The sequence below is a fragment of the Rutilus rutilus genome (genome assembly GCF_951802725.1).
Source record: "Rutilus rutilus genome assembly, chromosome: 7".
In the NCBI taxonomy this organism is placed as follows: domain Eukaryota; kingdom Metazoa; phylum Chordata; class Actinopteri; order Cypriniformes; family Leuciscidae; genus Rutilus; species Rutilus rutilus.
The window spans coordinates 39,554,075-39,577,654 of NC_140221.1; the positions used below are offsets into that span (position 1 = coordinate 39,554,075).

Genomic DNA, 23,580 nt, shown 5'->3' on the forward strand with positions numbered 1-23,580 from the left:
ACTAACGGTGAACACTACTTTCTCTGTGCTCACTGCATCCCAGAAATCAATATTTTAACAATTTATAAAAGATTAACCAACCATCTGAGATTTCAGTAAGGAGATAGGAGTATGATCATGATTTTTCAGTAGTAATTCATCTATAAAGATTCAGTGTCCATCCACTTTTGCTATTGACCTTTGACCTGTTTGTTCTTTGAGCTATGATGTACTAACAACAACAACTGCAGAAACTTGGGTTACACAAGTACAATTAAACCACAAGGAGAAACTCTCTTGGTACACTTACACCTGAAAAGAGCCACTCTGCCATTTCATTTTATTTTCAAACATTGCGAATCTCACCAGCTCCTGGCTTTACGGGATAGAAAAGTGTCCAGTGGTTGCACACTTGAGAATCTTGAGCATTAATTAACCATAATATATAATAATATCATATTCAGGCATCCTACTTATTTTATGCACTAAATGGCATACTATGTCTTTATAATAGGGCAGTATCCATAATCAGATTTCACATATTTTATTTTTTATACTAGGCACAATACAGATTTTAGAATGTGAACATTCTTTCTCAACATAGCCATAGAGTTGATAACAAATACTTCACCAAAATGATAAAAACATGATCAATTCTAAAACACAAAGTTGACCTCTTCAAATCGATTTGGGATACTCTCCTGTAGTACCCTACAAGATTTAAAATATAAAATGTTATACATAATATTACGTCTTTTCAAATAGATTTGGGACACTAGCTCTCTTCGTGTTGTACAAGATTTAAAACATAAAATACATAATACTAAATATAGAACACTTTCGTGTGTTGTACACGATTTAAGATTGTGAAGATGTGAAAATTCACAGCGACTCTGTTCAAATAATAATCCGGTGCATTTTTGCATTTGAGCACAATGAAAATAAAAGACAATTCACCTCGATTGGTAAATTACCAAAACCGTTTGACATCATGAAAAGAAAACGCGAGATTCGCCACGTGCACCATCTGTGACCAGTTTTTTCTTCTTCTAACGTTATGCGTTAAAAATCGTCTTCTAACTAACTTTCAACTACATCTAGCTAACTAAATAAAACTGCTCACGTACGACCTCGATTCAACGTTTTAAAATATAACACAGAATCTCTTGACCTTTGTTTAGATGACACTGATGTAAAGAGGATTCTCTACTACAAAAGAAGGAAATAGGCAAATGTTTAATCATGAATATTACATTGGGTTGTTACGAAGTACTCCAATGGGAGATGCTTTTCTCATTAATATTAATTTATTTACGCTCTCGCCTTCCTGTTTGGTCTGGGCTGCTGAATATTAAGTAGAATTCGTGGGGCGGCGCTCACTAATGACGCAATCTCCCCCCGCCCCGTGTGTTAGTTCCACGCTGCTGTCTTGTGAATGGGTCAAGACGGGGGGGGAAAAAACCATCCGGCCTCTAGTTTTTAAACGAGTGGGTACACCTATGTCCCCTCTTTAACCGTCAGATAACGGACCTGTCACCCGCCGACAGACCAAGAAATATAAAATTTGGTGAGCGACATCTTTTTTTAATATACTCGGCTATCTGGCTAACCATTAACCACGTCAATGAGGTTTGCTGCTTTTACATCAGATCCGCGCGAGGATAAATCGTGTTATAGGCTGTGCGTTAGTGGCGTGATAACTGTTATTAGTGGATGTGAGCGTGTCTGACGCTGTAATTAGACAGGTTTGTTGATGGCCTGTTGTTAGCATAGATGATGTGATGTTTATCATAATACGCAGAAGTATGAGTAGTATACATACCTTCGTCAGTACTGTTTACTTATAATTTTAGGTCTTACGTTGCAGTTTACTGGCCATGACCAACCACAAATCCGAGAGCCAATGTCTTTTTCACTTGTGTTATTAGTCCTGGTGATTATATTATTATCATCATCATCAATATAAGAGCAGGCAGTGTTATTGTAGTAAACTTGATCTATTTGTTGTCTTAAATGGTAGATACTGTCTGTTTACTGTGAAGTTTGATCTAATGGGATAGTTTTGAAAGTTAGCCAGCTTTAGCTAGTCTGTTGAGATTTTGTGTGTTCTTCTGACATGCTGTATATAGATATTAATGTGTTGTCTGACTGTTTTCTGGATTTTTGAAGATTTAAAGCTTGACTTGTCCATGATGTGATGATGATAATAATGTAATTGTAACTTTCATTCTGTCCATTAACTGTTGAATTAAGCATTATTGTAATAATATAGTGTAGGCTATGCATGTTTCAGTTGATTGTGCTAAAACAGATGTATTGAGAACAGAGATGTATTAACAGGGTGGAAAATGGCAATATAATACAGGTATAAAACAAATAATTTAACGTAATGGTGGCAAATGAGACGGATAAAATTGTTAATGAACATTTATTTAACATCATGTTTTCTTTAAAAGTCACAAAAATATGAAAACAGAAACCATGCTTTTATCAATTGTTAAAAGTGTTTAAAGATTTGCAACTTTTCACACATGAAATTCCACTTCTGTTGACTGATTTATTCACCTGACTAATATAGTATATATATATATATTGGCTAATATAATAATAATAATAATATAATACAATCTCAAAATAACTTTAAATTACTTTTGAAGTATTAGCCAACTAGGCTAATGGGTCTTTGTGAAGTATATTATTAATAATAATAATAATACAGGTTTCCTGTTGTCACAGAACACAATATTGTAATTATAATAATTAAGTTGGTAATTTTTGTAGTGAAGATAATGTTGTTATTTTTATTTATTTTTTACAGTGAATGACCTTTTTTTCCCTAAACTATTTTGTCACTGAGAAATTGCTATTTTTGTGAGTCTATAAATGATTCGAAAATTATTATTATTATTTATTTATTTTTATTGAAAAATACAGAAATTCATTGGTCAAAAAAGGTTTGGGATCCATGATAATAAAAATAATTAATAATTAATCTAAATTAATAAAGACACTTGATTTATTGAAATGAATGTGTGCTTTTGGCCCTGTTCTCTGATGTAAAAATGAAGATAAGAGTGATTAAAGTAATCACCAGGGTTGATTACTCCACTAACTACTATACCTCCAGTGACCAAAATATCAATGGAATCACTCACCTAATCATTGGTGGGGGTGGGAGGGTTGTCAGATGAGATTTGACGTATTGTGGAAAGCAGCAGAACTACTTGTTATCCATTTTTCCAGCTTAGTGGTTAGGCAAGGGTTTCATTAATGCTGGATGCTGATGCCTGTTTGTTGGTGGTAATTATTTTTGAGGATGCCCCCACTAGCTGAAGGGAAGTGCTGTCGTTTTCTTTAATGATGGGTCTGATGATTTAACTACAGTGCCTCTGTTAACCTCATTGTCTCCTGTATAAAGGGGCTTTGATCACCGAAGCCCTGGGCATTAGAAAAGTCCTGGACTCTATGTGTCAATTGAACCAGCTGTTTAGGACTAAAGAAGAACTTCTGTATAAAGTAGATGAGCAACAGGTAAAGTCGTTTTTTAGCATTGCTTGTGCATGGTTTGTATAAAAATGTGAGTTAGTGACTGTTCCAGCGATTTTTAATATTTGCTCCTGCTGTCTTTGAATGAAGCTGTCACAGAAGGATTCGAAGTCTTGCCAACAACAGCGTTCAAGTTGTCAGCAGTCAGCAAATCTACTTAACAAAGTCATAGCTCTCAAATTTCTTATAACCTTGAAGAGGGTTTGTTCTGCATAGAGTATGTCTTGCTGCAACTTGCATTTCTGCATCAGAACAAATTTTGATTGCATTTTGTGGCTATTACAATTTGGCTTCTTGTCACCAGAGTTTGAGAACGAAGCACAATGTGTGGGACAAGTTATGCACTAAAAGTGAGCTCCTAATTCTTGGTGTTTTCTAACCTTAAAGGGATATTTTACCCCACAATTCTGTCCCAAAAGAAGATATTTTGAAAATAAAAAAAATCATTGGCTACCAGTACCAATGTTGTTTGGATCCCAGCGTTCTTCAAAATTTGTGACAGAATTTTCATTTTTGGTTGAACTATCACTTTAACAATGATGATATATAAGCAATAGTAATGCTGTGCAAGCATTACTAGCCTAAGTTGTGTAAAAGTGGTAGTGATAAACAGCCAGCAGGCTTGTGTGTAAGTGTAGCTGTAATGCTAATCCAACCGAGCACATTGCTGCTTAAACTGCTTTTCTCATGTTTGGCTGGATAAGGTTGTTTTTGGAGCAATAAGTATTATTGTACAGCTTGCTGAAACACAGCACGTCCTCTCTGAACTTTGAAAAGCTTTTCCAGTGCTTTCCTTGGAGAGCGTTCCCCCTCTGTCACCTTTCCGTCCATTGTTTTCCCTGTTGTCTTTTCCCCGAAGTTGTGTGTGTTCTTAGAGTGTCTGCTTGACAACAGGTGTCTAGTCGTTAATAACGACCTCTCTTGTTTTTTTCCCCTGAGTCATGCTATAAAACCTGACACGTCAGCAGAGTGAAGATGTCTATAAAGTGGAAAGGTTTGCTCTCTTTTCCACTAGTGTGCAGGTTAGTCTGCATTCCTAAAAAGGGACATTCGAGTTTAAAGGTGAACTAAGTAACTTTTTTACCTTAACTGAACAGCTTCGGAGTCATTGGAATGGTTATATTACTTATTTCGGGTTGAATGGTGGCCGTTTCGCACCCCCCTGGTGCCCGTGAGCGGAAAATTAGCACTTGCAACTTTGAGACGGCGGGCGGCAGGAAGTATCGCGTGATATCAGGTCTCGCGATGTAAACAATTGCTTTACGGCCAAAAGAAATCTGCTCAAATACTGTCATTATTGCGCTCCCTCACGCTGTCCGAACCCGAAGGAAGAAGACGTTTTAAAGAATGTCCCATCTGCTTTGATGTCGTTGATCTACTAGCCTCTGGTGTCTGAGAATCACCAAAGAGTTTTTACAACAGTGTTGTCAAATATCTATTCCGAAGCTGTGGGGGGAGCTCTAGAGAGAAACCTGCGAGCAAAAAGCGAGAATACAGCGAAGAAATCCCGAAGCTACTGAGTGCTGCTTTAAAGTCGGCATGAAATCAAATTTGACAAATCTTCTTTTTATATGTAATATTGTAGTGTTTATTATAAATGATTTATCTGTGCACTTCATTATTTTTTTTAAATTCATGTACCCTTATAATCTTTAATCAAATACATTACCCTTCCCTCCCCCCTCGAAACGACCTCTCTTCTCTTTCAGTCACGTGCCATGGCGAAAGGGTGCGGCCAGAGCCGATGAGGGTGCGGCCAGTGCCGATGAGGGTGCGGCTATCGGTGTTTAAGATAGATAGCAGCCTACCATTCGGACATGTCGAGATGCTCTCGAGGGTGAACTTGACTGATAACTTGACTTGAATTATCTTGGTTCGCGGGAGGCTCATATAAATATGGGCTGATTCCTGCCTGAAAATTTAGCTCCACGTTCTCGTTGCCGGGCTCCTCAATAAAAAATCCTTCATGGGAGGGTAACGGTGGGGAGTCCGGTGGAGAGAAATCCTCCACAACTGAATGTAATTAAACTGGCATTCAAATCTGCCTCCATTTTGTTTGCAACGCCCAACCTCCAATGATCCAATCAATTCCCGAAGGTCGAAATCAACCCCCGCCCTATATTTTTTTTCTAATTTCAGAAGCCGTTTCACTCGGATATAGGTCACAACAAGGAAAAAATGACAATCTCAACTTCCGTTTCATGCCGACTTTAAGAAGTCTCTGGCTTATTTAGGTCATTTTGTAGTTGTGTTACCATTTCTCTTTGAATTTACCAAATAATTTCAAGATTTTAGGAATGACGAATTAACAAAATAGTATTATCATAAATGACCATTAAAGATGTAGTAAGCGATTTCTGAGAAACGCTGGTGAAAATGGATCATACTGAGCACTGCAATAAATTTGTAGCCAATCAGCAGTAGGGGGCGTGTCCACTCATGATGGGGGAGGAGAGGGAGTGAGGTAGAGGGGAGATCTGAACAAAGACTGTAGAGAGAGAGATGGCTGAGAGACATTACAAAAGAGAAAAGCTCAGAGGAATATCACTGGAAAAAGAAGGGTTATGATCAGGCAAGAGCTTTAGGACCCATGTTAATAAAAGCTGGAAAACCAGTTTTCCTCCAACGACCCTGCATCAGTGTGGAAAGGCCTGAAAGACATTACCAACTACAAGACACCATCCCCCAGCATCGACAGCAATAAGCATCTTGCGAACGAGCTGAATGTCTTTTACTGTAGATTTGAGACCCCCGATCAGACACCCCATACCCGCCCTGACCATCTCTCTACACAGCCATCAACACCTCCAGCCATCCCCCTCCCCTCCCCCCCTGCACTTCAGATCAGTGAGGATAATGTGCGTCAGATCTTCAGGAAACAGAAGAGAAGGAAAGCACCAGGCCCAGACGGTGTTTCACCAGCCTGTCTGAAAACCTGCGCTGACCAGCTGGCCTCTATCTTCTCACTGATCTTCAACAGATCACTGGAGCAGTGCAAAGTCCCTTTCTGCTTTAAACGCTCCACCATCATCCCAATCCCGAAGAAACCAAAGATCACAGGACTCAATGACTACAGACCTGTTGCCTTAACATCTGTGGCCATGAAGTCATTCGAAAGACTGGTGTTAGCATATCTGAAGGACATCACTGGACCCTTGCTGGACCCCCTGCAGTTTGCCTACAGAGCAAACCGGTCTGTGGATGATGTGGTCAATATGGGACTGCATTACACCCTACAACATCTGGACAAACCAGGGACCTATGCAAGGATTCTGTTCGTGGACTTTAGTTCTGCCTTCAACACCATCGTCCCATCACTGCTCCAGACCAAACTGACCCAGCTCTCTGTCCCTAGCTCCATCTGTCAATGGATCACCAGCTTTCTGACAGACAGACAACAGCTAGTCAGAATGGGCAAAATCACGTCCGACAGCCGCACCATCAGCACCGGTGCTCCACAGGGATGTGTTCTCTCACCACTGCTCTTCTCCCTGTACACAAATGACTGCACCTCTAAAGACCCCTCTGTCAAGCTCCTGAAGTTTGCGGACGACACTACTGTTATCGGACTCATCCGGAACGGTGACGAGTCTGCGTACAGACAGGAGGTGGAGCAGCTGGCTCTTTGGTGCAGTTATAACAACCTGGAGCTGAACACGCTCAAAACAGTGGAGATGATCGTGGACTTCAGGAGAAACCCCCCTGCACTCCCTTCACTCACCATCATGGACAGCACTGTGACTGCAGTAGAGTCATTCAGGTTCCTGGGCACCACCATCTCTCAGGATCTGAAGTGGGACACTCACATAGACTCTATTGTGAAGAAAGCCCAACAGAGACTGTATTTCCTGCGTCAGCTGAGGAAATTCAACCTGCCACAGGAGCTGCTCGTACAGTTCTACTCAGCTGTCATCCAGTCCATCCTCTGCACTTCCATCACCGTCTGGTTCGGCTCTGCTACCAAAACCGACCTCCGTAGACTACAGCGGATAGTTCGGACTGCTGAGCGAATCACTGGCACTACCCTTCCCACACTCAAAGTACTGCACTCATCCAGAGTGAGTAAAAGGGCTCGCAAAATCACTCTGGACCCGTCACACCCAGCACACTTTCTGTTTGAACTGTTACCGTCTGGTCGACGCTACAGAGCACCGAGCACAAAAACAACCAGACACAGGAAAAGTTTCTTTCCCCAGGCCATCTACCTCATGAACACTTAAATGTTCCCCTACTGTGGAACAAAAATGTGCAATACTTCCCTCAGACATTTTATTATAGCACCTTATAACTTTATATATATTTATAATTTATAATCTTTTATTTTTATTTTATTTTTATTTTTTCTATTTTTTATTTATACCTATGTTACTTGTCACTTGTCTTGTCACTTTATATTGTATGTGTACTGGAAGCTGTCACCAAGACAAATTCCTCGTATGCGCAAGCATACTTGGCAATAAAGCTCTTTCTGATTCTGATTCTGATTCTGAATATTAGAAACGCTTTTATTTTCATAATATTTCCAGCGCTCGTAAGAGACCTAAGCGGGAAGGCCTGAAAACAGAACCCTCCAATAGCGTCTGGCTGCAGACTTTCACTTGCACTCTCAGACTTGCACGTTCAGACACCAGCACTTCCCCTGCAAGTGACGTCACTTGCAATCGACACAAATTAACTGGAAATATGTTTCCAGCAGTTCATTTGCATTGTATTGACGTCATGCATGTCACTCATTTCGGTAAAGATAAAGCAGAAGGGTTCCAGAGCATCTGTCGTATGGAAACTCAGCCTTCTCTAATCTGTCCATGTCTGCAGTGATATAAAGTGCAACATGATGTGCACTGTGGTACCAGGGGGTTTTCACAAACTAAAATTATTGAATGGTGCATGAAGCATCTGTGATGACATTCGAATGTAATGAGCTAAACTGAGACGCAAGCTCGAAACATGACCGAATATTGCATGTATTTTACAATACGTTTCACAATACGTATTTTACTAAAAATATTTTCACCGTAAAAAAATAAAATAAAATAAACACACTACAGGGATGGTAAACTACAGTGGTTTCAACGTGCAAGCCATGTAAAGACTTTAAATTTAAATTTAAATAGTTTAGTTTGTGTATTTAAGACCGTGAGTGGTTGGCTTGTTAGGCCTAATATATTTGTATATCAGAGATTAAAAAGTTGTGTAAATGAACGTAAAACTAATTATCATATCTTGAAAAAGCATATATATTTATATGTATACTTACAGAAACGATTTTTGAACGACACTGGGAGCTGTTCTCAATCCGACACGAGCCACACTATGCGTCGATTGCAAGTAACATCACAGACAGAGGAAGCGCTGGTGTCTGAGAGACATGAACTATAAACAATAAACTTGCATTATTTTGATTTATTATGATGGCCATTTAATTAAAGTGATTTGTCTAAAGACTGTTTTAGGCTGAGGATGGGTCTCAAAGCTTTGCAAAACGGATGCAATAGCTTGACGATCTCACTTCAGACTGAATACCAGAAATTCTTCTCAATGGCTTATCTTGTCTCCTGAAATAACAGCAGTCCACAAAGATCTCTTCAGACAGGGTCATTATAACCCCCTGCCAATTGTCTGAGATACAGTGCTGCTGCTGGAAATCATATCAGTGCATTGTTGTGTCTATGTTCCAAAATAAATGCTGGGTTTAGATGGGCTGAGGGTTTACTTTTGTATCAGCCAAAATAAAGATATGTAAATAAATTAGTCTAGACAATGTGGCCAAATCAAAACTCACTGCTACTGTGCAAGTAGGGTTGTCAAAAGTACTGGTACTTCGGTACCAAGTTGGTTCTGACATTTTAAGAATGTGACGATGCCAGCGTTTCTGCAGTGTTGGTAGTTCTGAGTACTGGGTATATGTGGTACCCACTGATAGGTGGCTGCTTTCAAATGCTCCTGTGTGCTCTGTGAAGAGCGTCAAAGGTTTCTGTTTACAACGTGTTTTTGAATTGTTGATTGTTGTAGCTAATCGCAGACATATCTTTTGAGCGTGTGAACGCAATGGCCAATCAGAGGTGTCAGAGTTAGTCCGAATCCGTTCAACACCGCTCAAAACACTGGAGTTTTCGTTCACCGCTCGCAAATCCTTTCATTATTGCCAACAAAGTGTAAACGTGATGTAAATAAGAGATTCATTGTGTAGTGTAGACAGCTTTTTTTTTTTAGCTAAACGTAGCCTAAGTGATTGACAGCTTCAGTGATTATCAAGGAAACGCTCTTTTCTCACTTTCTGCTTATAACCCATATACAATTTGAATAAAAGTTTTGTTTTTCATGTTGCTCAGTACAAAGTTCTGGATTTACAACTGTATCTAAATGAGTGATTGAATCCGAAACTGCAATGATTGACAGTGATATAGCAACAGACGGGACAAAACAATCTGATACTGTATGTCTAACAAAGTCTTAGAGTAAATGCCAACTAATAGACCCACCACTTGTTCTATCATGTGTACGTTTCTTTGACCTTCATTTTATGACAAATTTTTCACTTGATCTTTTTATAAACAATATTTACTTGAATGCCACATGCTTTTTAAATGTATTAGTTACTTGTAATTATTATCATCATAATATACTCATTTAATTTAAAAAAATTTTTTCAGAAAGATAGATATTGTTTGCCATTTTGTGCAGTTACAGAAATTAGTATTACACAATTTTCATTTATTTACTCTTTTCTGGAGAAAGATGTGTGAATATGTGTGAATAAGTCTTTTTATTTGTAACGTTACTTTTTATATATATATTTAACTGAGCAGTTTAACCGAACTTCGTTGTGATGTAAGCCTAGTTATAGATTTCACACAATGTGCCTATTTTACATTTATTTGAGTTGTCAGATGATCAAAGGTGTGTTCTGTTCTGTACTACAGAAACACAACTTGCTTTTTGGAGGCCGTCATAAATTATCAATAAGCCATCGAGGATCACATTTCCTCTGTCTCTCCAGCTCATGAGCACAAGCATAGTCAGCACACCATAACCAACATCAGCACGGCGTGGTTAACCTCTTCTCTCAGCCCCTGCTGTTTTTGATAAACATTCTCATGCACGTTTACACTCACACAGTAATTTACACCCTGTTTGTGGGTCAGGATTGCCAACGCATCATGCTGAAGAGACAATATTGAACCAGATAGATTTCATAAAATAAAATTTAAAAGCCATTAGTTATTTCCTCATATTGACTTGATGACAATCAGTATTGACCTTAGTCAAGCGGTTTTACTTCTCTTTCACAAGCACACTTTTGTCTGATCTTTGAAGACACTCGCTATCTTTGCTCTCTGTGTTTCTTTGCCCCACAGTCAGCCAAGGATCTGGCAAGTTACGGTTAAGCAAGCTTAGCCTTGGCTGATTTTTAAGTGCCATTTCTCAAAGGTCCTTTGTGAAGGTTTAATGGCACTTCAGTAGTATTCATTCAGTCTTTTTGACCCAGATTAACCCTATAGTGTAGGTGAGTCATGGGTCACGTACACTGTAAAGATTCAGGAGAGAATCCCCTAAATAATCATCGTGTCTGTAATTATATCAAAGTAATATCGTTGACAAAGATTTTGATTGTTTTGGCAATTTTACCAAACCTGCATCGACAGAGGCATCCTGTTTTGTTTTATGCTTATCTCTTGCATTGTTGCCATGTCTGCTTGTTATAAGTGCTTTAGTTTGGCCTTTAATTCATAAACCTTTCATGCAAGTCTAAACTAGATTTTCAGGTGCAGAAATAGTAATTATATGTAAAATATCACTCCATAGTCTTTCACTGTAGATTAAAGGAGAACTCCGGTCAATTTTAACATTGAGCTCATTTTTTTGTAAATTTGTAGTGCTGTCAGTACAGAGAACAACGACAAAAATCGGTGTTGCCTACACCGTGTTATCCTCTTTTTAAAATTTGCACCCTGTTGACTTCAATGGGGCAAGTTTTAAATCTGCTTTTAGCCTCTTAACATCCTTGATGTGTCATTACAAGTGCCCAGCCATGTGAGTGATTCCTTTCAGAGTGAACACGGTGAATCTGACTGCAGTAGATGTGAAAGATATGAATAAAAGTGATGTTAATTCAGCCAGCGCACATACCTGTATTTACTTCCTGTTTTCGGTCGAAGTCCACAGTAGTCGATTGTCGAGTTCACGCGTGCGATCATAGGTAACTAAGCAACAGTGGAGACTCAGACTGTCAGCTGTCAGCCGACAATCGACTACTGTGGGCTTCGACCGAAAACAGGAAGTAAATACAGGTATGAGCGCTGGCTGAATTAACATCACTTTTATTCATATCTTTCACATCTACTGCAGTCAGATTCACCGTGTTCACTCTGAAAGGAATCACTCACATTAGCTGGGCACTTGTAATGACACATCAAGGATGTTAAGAGGCTAAAAGCAGGTTTAAAACTTGCCCCATTGAAGTCAACAGGGTGCAAATTTTAAAAAGCGGATAACACGGTGTAGGCACCACCGATTTTTGTCATTGTTCTCTGTACTGACAGCACTCCAAATTTACAAAAAAATGAGCTCAATGTTAAAATTGACCGGAGTTCTCCTTTAACCCTTATAAAAGTTAATCAGTCAAGAGCAGTGAGTGAGTTTTCGTTTTTTGTCTTTTGTTTGATTAACATAAAAACTCTCACTTTAAGAGTTGCACAAATTCAATGTACTCTTACACATGCATTTTCTCACATGTTTATGTTCACTTAATACATAACTGACAATGTTTACGATGGTACTCGACAAGACGGGCATTTTGACAATGTTGTGTGAATATGTCCGTTTAAGCTCAGTACGTGCACATGAAAGAGAGTATTTCCATGCTGTGAGACGCAGCTTTCTGGGCGTGCGCTTTGGATGTGTGTTGCATACACACAACTTATCACACAGCGCGCGAGTACCAAACTGACGTGGGTACTTTCTCGTCTACTTGTGCTTGAATATTTAAGTCGGCAAGGCTTAAAACGTGAAAATGATCAACTTCTGTGAAGATGCAGCACTGGCTCGAGTGTCTTTCAAGTTTATTAAAATGTATTTTTGCATATGGGTCTTTCTTGATCCTATAACAAGAATCAGCTAAGATTAGCTTTTTGGCACTTAACTTAAAATGTTTTTATGATGGATCACAATGAATACTCATTGACCAAGGCCGGAAATATTGGATACATGCATAGGGCTGAAATTTATTTTCATTTAGATTTTGTTTAGAAAAACTGACTATGCTAAATCGCTTCCAGGGATTTTGATTTATTTTGACGGCTGCATATTTCCATACTCTTTGGCATGTTTGTTATGCTCTTGTATTCATTCTTTTCATTTCACTTTGAGAACTCAGTATAGAGGGTGAATGTGTAACAGTTGTAAATTGTGAACTTGATATATAATGCATCATAATTTGCATTTAGGCTACTTACTCATTTAAATGAAACCTGGATCACATTTTCAGTGGTAAAGATTGGTTTGGGTTCACTGTGGTTTTACTCTGCCCCTCTTTCTGCAACAGAAGCCTTTGGGACCTGTTCAGAAGGGGCCCCCTAGGGGCCAATTATCCAGTGTTTGTGACTCACATGTTAGTAGTTAGTTTATTTTTGGTCAAAACTTACTTAGATTACATTCATAATGGAGTCAGATTTAAATACAAGTTTGCCAAAACAAAAGTACCTGAACATTTATTTTTAATAATGTGCACCTAAGAACATTTATTTAGGAAGTAAATCATGTCAATTTTGATTTCACACACTTTAAAGATGGCTGTGTAAAGATGATATGGTTTCTGTGAAATGATGGCCATTAGTGATGTAATTCTTATTAATTTACCTTGTTTTCTCATCTCTTTTTCCACCTTTCTATATGTCTATGCAGTGCTCAACGTGTTGCTGGTAGAGTCATGACCCTGAGACAAGCAAATGGCTGCAAACAGCTGACCTTGACCATAAGCCTGACCCTGACTCTAGGACTGCTCCAATGGCCAGTAGGAGATGTTAGTGGTCAGGATGGACTGTCTCCTACTCAAGTCCTTCAGGAGCTGCTGACGCGCTATGGTGACAACACCAGCATCTCTGTCCCTCAGCTCCGATCGCTCCTCATGCGGTTAAATGGAGGCCAGAGTGGAGACCATGACGCACAAACACAGCCCACCAAAACCAATGGATCTAAGGTGCGTCAAAAATGTTACAGAAAATTTGACAGGATCTTCATATGTATTTGTTACCCAGAGAGCACTTTCACATGTCTAACTGGCCTCTGATTGGTTGGTTGCTTGTTGCACATACAAATAAATGCATATTGTGTTCAATGTTCTATGGCTTCTCTAACCTAATTTGAATATGCAAAATCAAGTATTTGGAAAATACTGGGCGTTCGCCTGCCGTTGCAAGAATATCAATTTCCCACCCTCTTTTTACTGCATTATTTTGTGTTTTTCATTAAAACATTTATCCTTATAGAGCTGGTAAGTCCCGCCCCCTTCGCTAACCCCGCTGGACCTCTAGGTTGAAAAATCGTCAATGCAAGTGAATGGGAGAAAATAATTATTTTCTGGTCCCGTTTGAATTGTGCCATGAATGTGAACATATGTTGTCTGTGAATTTTTTATATAATCTTTCGTGTGAAGAATGCTACAATTTAGCGGGTAGAAGTTTGATACGGTTAGACTTTGTGTGAGAGCACTTTGTGGACTACAACTCTTCGCTGCTTTCGACGCGTTTGAAACGTCACCACCATTCGCACACGGACACTAGCTCACGGATCCCGCTAAACATGACTGTGTCTTTGGTGCACTTCACCGCCTTCTTTCAGGGAGAGGACAAAATCGTTGAGGTTGGCGAAACCCAAGGGTAAGTCAACTTTATGGGGTGACGTCACATAGGCGACATGTAGTCTTTCTCGTTATGTCTTTTCCACAACTGCTAGCCGAAGAATCATACTATGGTACTGTCAAACTCGTAACATGAAAGATTATATAAAAAATTCACAGACAACATATGTTCACATTCATGGCACAATTCAAACGGGACCAGAAAATAATTCTAGATTTTTCAACCTAGAGGTCCAGCGGGGTTAGCGAAGGGGGCGGGACTTACCAGCTCTATAGTGAACGTTTATAGATATAAAAAAAATGGACGTTAGCCGACTGTTTCCATATTGTTAACCCTCTTTATGGCAAGTTAAAAAGATCCTCCGTACTTGCTGATATGTAAAGTCCTGTTTTCCTGCATTGGTTCACATGCTTTGGTTTGCGAGGGGTGTTTTAAATACTTTTAAAGCTCAGTGTCGGTCCTGATTCACTCCTAACACGAAAGAGTTTGATCTTCTCAGGGTGCTTTATAAGACATGACAGACGTCTAATCCTCTGCCACACCAACTGTCACAACGCCAGTCAGTGAACTGTTAGGTCAGGTGTTATTGCACAGAGTAGGCCTAGCTCTTGCTGCTTTTTTAAAAATATATTCTAAATGATCTATATTTATATCAACTGATTTATATTATTGTCAGTTTTCATAAATATAGAGAGAGCCTGACTTGTTAAGAAGGCTTGCTTAATATCCTTAACTGGCGCATGCAATATAAAGTAGAATCTTTGGTCGCGATACTTATATATTGAGCATATATGTATGACATGATCCTTCAGAGATAATTCTAATATGCTGATTTGATGATACTCAAGTAAAATGTATATTAGTATTGATGTTGAAAACAAGTGCTGCTTGATGTTTTTTCATTTAGATCTTTTTTAAGAGTGAAAAAAAAAACATTTATTTGAAATATGTTTTGTAACTATATACAAGTGTTTGTCACTGATCAATTTAATGCTTTCTTTTTTTGAACAAAAGTTTCATAAATAATTGGATTTTTTTTGTTGTAAATGTATGTATATACATATTTATATTTATTTAAATCCCTGGTATTACAACATTAACTGACTGAGTGTTAAGTAAGTAGACCCACTCAAAACCTCAAATATTTGCCTTTGGTTTGACATTTATACTCATGTCATTAAGTTTAAGGTTTTTTTTAGAGGCTTTATCTCTTGTGCCACCTCTCAAGGTGTAAGTTAGCCAAGAATAACACATTGTACTGTATCAGTTTGTCCACACTGATAATAGGCCATATTGAGCTGTCGTTATTTTTGTACACCACAGAGAGCATTTTTTTGTGTTAAAGTGGAACTTTTACAAGGACCACAAGTGGAATATCTGCACGCCATTTTGTTCCTTGAAGAATAGATTGTTCACCAACAATATTGAGTTTATTCAATAAATTAATATAACAATAAAATGCTTCCTGGGTTTGTTTTTAATTGATTTTTGTCAGCTAAACAGCTGTGACCTAAATTGACCTAAGATTGTTCTAAACTTTCGTTCAATTTAAAGGGTTTTTTGTTTTGCTTTTTTACATTTTCAACTTACTTTCTTTTTAAGCGTGAAGGTCTGCAAAGTTATAAAGCACAAAGTCTACTCCAAAGGGAGTTATTCTCTATATCAGTAAGCACTGTTTCTGAACTCCCTGAAACGCCTCAATTGTAGTCTTGAGTTTTCTTCCAGGAACTTACATGTCACAGTATTCCTCATTAAAATAAATCCTGACCAAGACGTGCTTAAAAAAAGGGACGAGGCCTGGTTGTTATGTTAGTAGTGTGTTGAAACTCATGGTTATGGTAAGAGGCATGACATTTACAAAACGCACTCAAAGCAGTTGACCAATCACAACACACTGGTCCAGCCATCCAATCAGAGCACATTTTGCTTTTAAGAAGGGGCGCTTCATAGAGACAGGAGCTAAACAGCGTTTCTGACAGACTGGGAAGAGAGCTGCTGCAATAATGTTAAATATGTGAAAAAGAATGTGTTTTCTGAACATTCAAGCTCTTAAAGACTTTGACAATGAGCATAATAGGTCCCATTTAGTGAATAATATTTTCTTTTGTAAAAATATACAATATATATAATACATTTTTATTTATTTCTCTTGACAGAATATGTATTTTTATTTTTCATTATTTCTATGTTCATAATTGTATATTTAAAACAACTTCTGCTTCAGATGAAGGTTTTTGTAAACACGGGCCACGGCTCACGAAATATGTTTTTCTTTTTTTTCTTAGATATGTCTTTAACATTTTTGAGCCCGAATCTAATCCTGATATTTATCACCATATGACCTTGAAATGTTACGTTGTTTGACCTCAGGGTCAAGTCTTTGGTTTCGATCCTGTGCTGCGACAGCTCCAGCACAAACTCTGCACTCTCAATGCTGTAATTGAAGCTTCTCCTTTGTGATCAGTAATTGAAACCTCTGTCCTGTCCTCTGCTCTCAGTGCTTGGCTGCAGACACTCTGGCAGCGTATGGGATGAGCGAACAGTCTCTTATAGATGAACGAGGCCTGCAGGAGATCTGCCCTACCATGATACAGCAGCTGGACTCGCAAGCATGCAAGACCCAACAGGAGCAAGAGTCCGAGACCAGCCCCAGACCCACTTACGCTGAGGGTAAGACTGACTATCCATTGAGAGACTATAGATCATTTTATTGATCATGCCAAATTTTTATTATCAGTCACAACATTGCCAAAAGTTTTAGCTATACTTATCATCAGTAACAAATCACACCGGTGTGCAATCTCCTTTAACAAACATTTAAAGATGACTTATGCATAATAAAGTCCATTTATAGGCCATAACTTTAACGCCCAGACCTGAACTTCATTGAACATGCACGCCATGGTTTTAAAATGAATTGTTCAAGAATCACATATTTTTGTGCTGTGCAGGTGTCAACATATTTTGGTCATGAATCAAGGGTAATATGTAATATTTGAGATTTGTGCACACTGTGAATGCCATGAGACTTATTAACAGTTCTTCTTGTTTTCTTTAAACCGTCACGTGTTGCACGTCCCCAGGTAATGTCAGGTGTTAAAATGTATCAATAAAGATAAAGAACAACATCTTGGCATATTTATAGCAGACTAGTCTAGTCTAGTTATATCTGCTGATCACTGTAGACAATCTTTGACTTGGCCATCAAAGGAAAGGCTTCTAGTAAATACAGTGGATCAGCTGATTTAGTTTGAACTTGAGAGGATCGGAAAAGTAAAGGTGTTCTCTTATGCTGAGCCTTGATCTCCAGTTAAAGTGTGATAAGAATATTCAACTCTTTGAAAACTGAAAAACATAGAAACTTGACTTTAAAAAAAACAAAAAAAACAAATGCAAGTTGCTTTGATATTTTGGTTCTCTAAGAAAGACGTAAGCACATAAAACATTAGCTATATAATACAGTTCAAATGTTTCAGTCGGTAATATTACAATTAAATATCACAATTTGAAATGACCGTTTTTATTATTATTATTATTATCATTTGAATATATTTTAAAATGTAATTTATTCCTGTGATGTCAAAGCTGAATTTTCAGCATCATAACTTCAGTGTCACACTATCCTTCAGAAATAATTATCATTATCATTAACGTTATAAAACAGTTGTGCTGCTGAATATTTTTGTTGAAATCGTAAGTAATCATTTCTTTCCAAAAAACAATTCTTACTGACCCCAGATTTTTGAACATTAGTGTACTTTAAAAAAAATGTATACAAAACAATTTCGAAACCCCTTCAGATGGTTTAACTTTATTAGATCATGCTCATATAGTTAATGTGATGAAATGGGGCCATTCCTTGTCAACTCAACCCGAGGTCCCCAGCTAAAAATGTATTTTGATTAAAAAATATATATACTCTCGTGAAACAAATACATAAGTGAAGAAGGAAGCCAAAATATGAAATGCTCTGGATGCAAGTGTTATTTAAATGCTATGAATATTACTGAGTAATTTACTATTCTGTACAGGGTGGTCAAAATGACAATTTTCATCTGAGATTTGGAGCCAAATTACAGGGGGTACAAATTAATTTAGAAATATAGCAGTGTTATTATTTAATTTTTACATAGAGATTAGTAGGTCCTTGTTGCATTATATGCCAATCGTGACAGTTCAAAAATGGGAAAAGCACTTTTCTGAAGGTTTCATTGCCTGTAACTTAAGAAGTATTAAAGATATCTTAATATGTACACTCATATTTGACAGTTTTAGCTATACTTATTAGTAACAATCAATCACACAGGTGTGCGATCTCCTTAAACTTTTCAGATCTTGTAATGTGTCTTTTAAACCGTCACATGTTGCACGTCCCCAGGTAATGTCAGGTGTTAAAATGTATCAGTAAAGATAAAGAACAACACTGTGGCATATTTATAGCAGACTAGTCTAGTTTATATCTGCTGATCACTGTAGACAATCTTTGACTTGGCCATCAAATCAGGCTTCTAGTAAATACAGTGGATCAGCTGATTTAGTTTGAACTCTGACTGAGAGGGTCGGAAAAGTACAGGTGTTCTCTTATGTTGAGCCTTGATCTCCAGTTAAAGTGTGATAAGAATGGTCAACTCTTTGAACACTGAAAAACGTTAATGAATTAGAGAACAAAATATCTAAGCAACTTGCTTTTATTTATTTATTTAAGAAAGACGGCACAAGCACATAAAACATTAGCTATATGATACAATTATACAATAATATTACAATTAAATATCACAGTTTGAAATTATTATTTTTTTCCTTTATTTGAATATATTTTAAAATGTAATTTACTCCTGTGATGCAAAGCTGAATTTTCAGCATCATAACTCCAGTCTTCAGTGTCACATGATCCTTCAGAAAGCATTCCAATATGCTGATTTACTGCTCAAGATGCATTTCTTGTTCTTATCATTATAAAACAGCTGTGCTGCTTAATATTTTTGTTGAAATCATGATTCATGAGTATTCTTTCCTTTCCCCCCAATTTAATTTTTTTACTGACCCCAAATGTTTTAATGGTAATGTACTTCAAAAAAAAATAATTACAAAAAATATTGAAACCTCTTCAGATAATCATTCTCATATAGTTAATGTGATGAGGCCATTCCTTGTCAACTCAACCCGAGGTCCCCAGCTAAAAAAAAAAATATTTAAAAAAAAAACCATAAATGAAGAAGGAAGCCAAGATATTAAATGCTCAGGATGCAAGTGCCATGTAAATGCTGTGAATATTTACTGAGTAATCCACTATTTTGTAGAGGGGGGTCAAAATACCAATTTTCATCTGATATTCAGAGCCAAATTACAGGGGGAACAAATGAATTTAGAAATGTATTATTTTATTTTTATATAGAGTGTGTAATACTCAAAAGTAGTATGCCCTTGTTACCTTTAAAACTCAAAGTATTAAAGATATGTTAATATCCTTTTAGATTCTGGTTCTTAACAGACTACTCTTTTGGTATCTTAATTTTTAAGGCCCTGCAGAGTTAGTGCAGTGGCTTAAGTGCCCAATACTTTTGGGGTCACGGGCAAAATAAGACATCTTGACTTTTAAAATGGCTAGCTTGTATATTTCAGATGCCAGCAACATCTGGATTCAATCACAGTACTCTGGTCAGACGGGAGAATTGAAGGGAGGCTGTGAGCTTAGAGACTCTTTCAAAAGCTGAACTGAAATATCCCTTGTGTAGGCGACAGATATAAAAAGGCAAGACGGAGAGTTCGGAGAATTTCATGGGCGTGTGTGAAGCCTGCGGGGACATTTCAGGAGAGAATGTCAAGAAGACAATTTCTCATGCACTCTGTAATCTGTGATTTGCTAGCTTTACAAACATTTTGAATCTGTGCAGGTTTATGTACTCGCCTTAACCTAAAATAAACCGTGTCTATAACGGATTATTTATTTAATTTATTGAAATTCTTGTTTTTAATCAGCCTGTGACTCCTTGTCACTAAACATGTTTAACATCTGTGCACAGTAATATTTCCTCAGTCACTTTGCCTCATGCTGTTCTTTATCTGCTAAACAAGTCACTTCTGGGTTTTGGCGTTTCTTGTGCATCCTGGCAGCGGGATACGAAATGGAAGCAGAATGTCGCAGTGCCACTTCCCGCCGGAATTCAAGAGATAAGGGGAGGGAGAAATGTGCGCTTTTGGAGTCTGATATACTATTCTTAATGCAGTCTATCCCATTCAGTTCTTAACCAAAATGTCAGTGATGGTAATACATTTTGGTCTGAGTATTTACTTTGTTGAAATGTTGAAATGATCAGAAAAGAGAAGGGAACAAGATTAAAGCAGGAAGTGCCACATCTCAGTGTGCATAAAATGTAACGTAGCATGTGCCACAATTCATTTTTTAGTTTTGGTTCTGTCTTACCCTTCCCACTGCAAAATGTGGGAACCTTTCAGGTGTTCATTTGGAGTCCCAAAACGATACTTTCTAATATAATACTAGTACATAAAAAAAATAATAAAAAAAAGTACACGTATATGAAAACAAGTTTAAACATTTCAAAATGTATTTTGTTCCTTATAAAAGCCGATTGCTGAATGTTTTTTACAATAAACAACTTAAAAGGACAGTTCATCCCAAAAATGAAAATTCTGTCATAATTTACTCTCCCTCGTGTCGTTTCAAATCTGTATGACTTTGTCTTCTGTGAAATAGATAAGAAGATATTTGAGAAACATTGGTGTCCAAACAACATTGGACCCCATTAACTTTCATTGAATGGGGTCCAAACAACATTGGACCCCATTAACTTTCATTGAATGGGAAAATACTGCATACAGTGGACAGTATACATAAGGCAGTGGACCTTGGTTGAAATTAAATTATTTTATTTTATTTTTGCTCAGAATAAAAAGTATATGCATTGACTTGTACTTGTACTTGGAATTTATAGTGAACTCAACCTCTTTCTAGTTGCAATAGTTTCTCAGTCCACATCACATTCAAATTGTTTTTTTTTTAGGAAGCCAAACTATTTTGGTCATTATTGTAATTGTTTTCCCTAAGAAAGTGATTATCACAATTGTAAATCTGCACTGTAAAATAAATATAATTGAAAGAAAAAATATTTCATAAGTATATACTTTTGTTTTTACTTTTATAGTAGTAAAATTACAATAGTGTCTTACTTTCTTGACTTGCAAGAGTTAAACTCTCGAGGCTAAGTTTCTGTGACAACAGGTTTACAAACGTTATGTTATAAATCTAGTGAAATCATCTGTCCACAGAAATGTTGGAAATTATGTAATGCGAATACAAAGCAAACCAGCCACACATCACAGACTTTTGCGATTTGAAGAGAGCACTAAGCCGGATCGCGATATTGATTTTAGTTTGATTGACAATATGCTTTGCCAAAGCAATGTCACAAACATTTTTATGTTATTATGAGAAGTGTAAATATATTTTCGGGTTATTATGAAACTGGTGTGACCGATTAGATGGGCCACCACAGTCTAGGTAATTAATGGGAGATGATGACAGAATTTTCATTTTTGGGTGAACAATTCCTTTAAATAACTTTGAAAACCGCCTCACTGGATATTTGCACGCACAAACTGATTATGATTAATACTCTGGCGATATTAAAGGTAATTTAAATGCTTAAACGGTGTATTTTATCGGGTCATAGTATAGGGCAAAAACCCAGTTTTCTGACCTGTTCACGATTTGACATCATGACCAAAGTACATCCAGACGATATCGGGTCTAATGTAAACATGGTTTTCTTGCGTTTTGGGATTTTCATAGTGAGCTAATGTGTATTGTAAAGCAATATGCAAATACACAGATACATCAAAGGATCTTTACAGAAAAAAAAAAAAATATATATATAGTGTGTTGTAACAAAAAAACTCCTTAAGATGTTGAAGTAGATGAGAAAAGTAATCAGTTATCCGTGTTTTATGTAAACACAGTCCATGTTACTGCTGTTATTTGAAAGAAAGAATTTTTCTAAATACATCAGTGTGTTGTCATGAATGATTTACTTCTTCTCTAGGTAAAGTGCTGACAGCTGTTAACAAATTCAGCTCTGTGGTTTTGGAGAAAGCCAGCCGATAATCCGATATATGATCTGTACACACACGCACCTGCCACGATCCACTCCCACATAATGACATTCTCCCTAATACTGTACATGTGTCTATTCAGGAGTGTATTGTGTGACTGATGTCTTGTATTTCTAGGGATTCCAGTTCGACTGGGTTTAATTACAGAACAGTGCAGCCAGACTGATTATATGCCATAATCCACGCGCACACAAAAGCTGTGGGATGTGACTGTCTACTGGGGTGTAATGTCATGTCATGTCATTAAAAGGTGTATGTGTGTGTGTGTCCTGCAGTGTGGGGTTACTCAGTTTTGAGTGTGACTCTGGTTAGTGCATTCGCTTTGACCAGTGTTTTTGTGGTGCCCCTGATGAGGACGCGGTTCATGCGCAGAGTTCTCATCTATTTCATCGCGCTGTCCATCGGAACGTTGTTGTCCACTGCCATCCTACAGCTCCTGCCTGAGGTTCAGTATCCATCCACCCATTTCCACCCAAACACACCAAATCAACCGCGGATCAAGATTAATCTCAGAGGGGTGTCTGGAATTGTCGCCTTTTTCCTTCTGTCCTCCTTCACACACTGTTTTCTCCCTTTCATACATAACAAAACACCCCTAACCACAGTAAAGACACCTCTTAATCTGGTTGTTTCCTCTTCCTCTCCAGTTGCCTTTTTCTTCCATGATTGTTTTGTTGGTACATTTTTTTAGGAACATAAAAGCTGTTAAAAACTTCTGTTCAAGGTCAGTCTTACTCGTATAGTCTAACAATAGCTGATAATTTAGTATTTATAAATAATGACTGGCAAAATCAGATGGCTAAAAAAGACCCATTAATAGATTGAATCAGACGGGGTTTTTTTAATGCCGGTTTTAGGGGAACATATTTTTACTAATCACAATTTTACTGCGTTTTCTACGCTGGTTTTTTGTGAGGATATTTTGTTTATTTTATTGTATTTTTCTTTTTCTTTTTTTATCATTAATTTATAGAGTGGATAATTTTGTGTTTAAGACCACTTGAAAAAAAAAAAAAAAAACACGGACCCTGATGGAATCAGATTTTATTTTATTTTATTTGAAAAA

At 37.5% G+C, this 23,580-nt stretch overlaps 1 protein-coding gene across 2 annotated transcripts in view; it reads left to right on the top strand.

Annotated features, from left to right (window-relative positions):
• The first annotated feature begins 1,397 nt into the window (after positions 1 to 1,397).
• slc39a14 (solute carrier family 39 member 14) overlaps positions 1,398 to 23,580 on the top strand; it is a 33,032-nt gene continuing 10,849 nt past the window's right edge. Inside the window, exons 1-3 of one of the 2 annotated variants that reach the window (XM_084413313.1) lie at positions 1,398 to 1,546; positions 13,429 to 13,723; positions 16,883 to 17,054. In XM_084413313.1, coding sequence (XP_084269439.1) covers positions 13,454 to 13,723; positions 16,883 to 17,054 — 442 coding nt within the window. In that variant the 5' untranslated portion in view covers positions 1,398 to 1,546; positions 13,429 to 13,453. Of the gene's footprint in view, positions 1,547 to 3,397; positions 3,511 to 13,428; positions 13,724 to 16,882; positions 17,055 to 23,580 lie in introns of those variants that run through there. The other variant, XM_084413312.1, reaches the window with a different exon arrangement.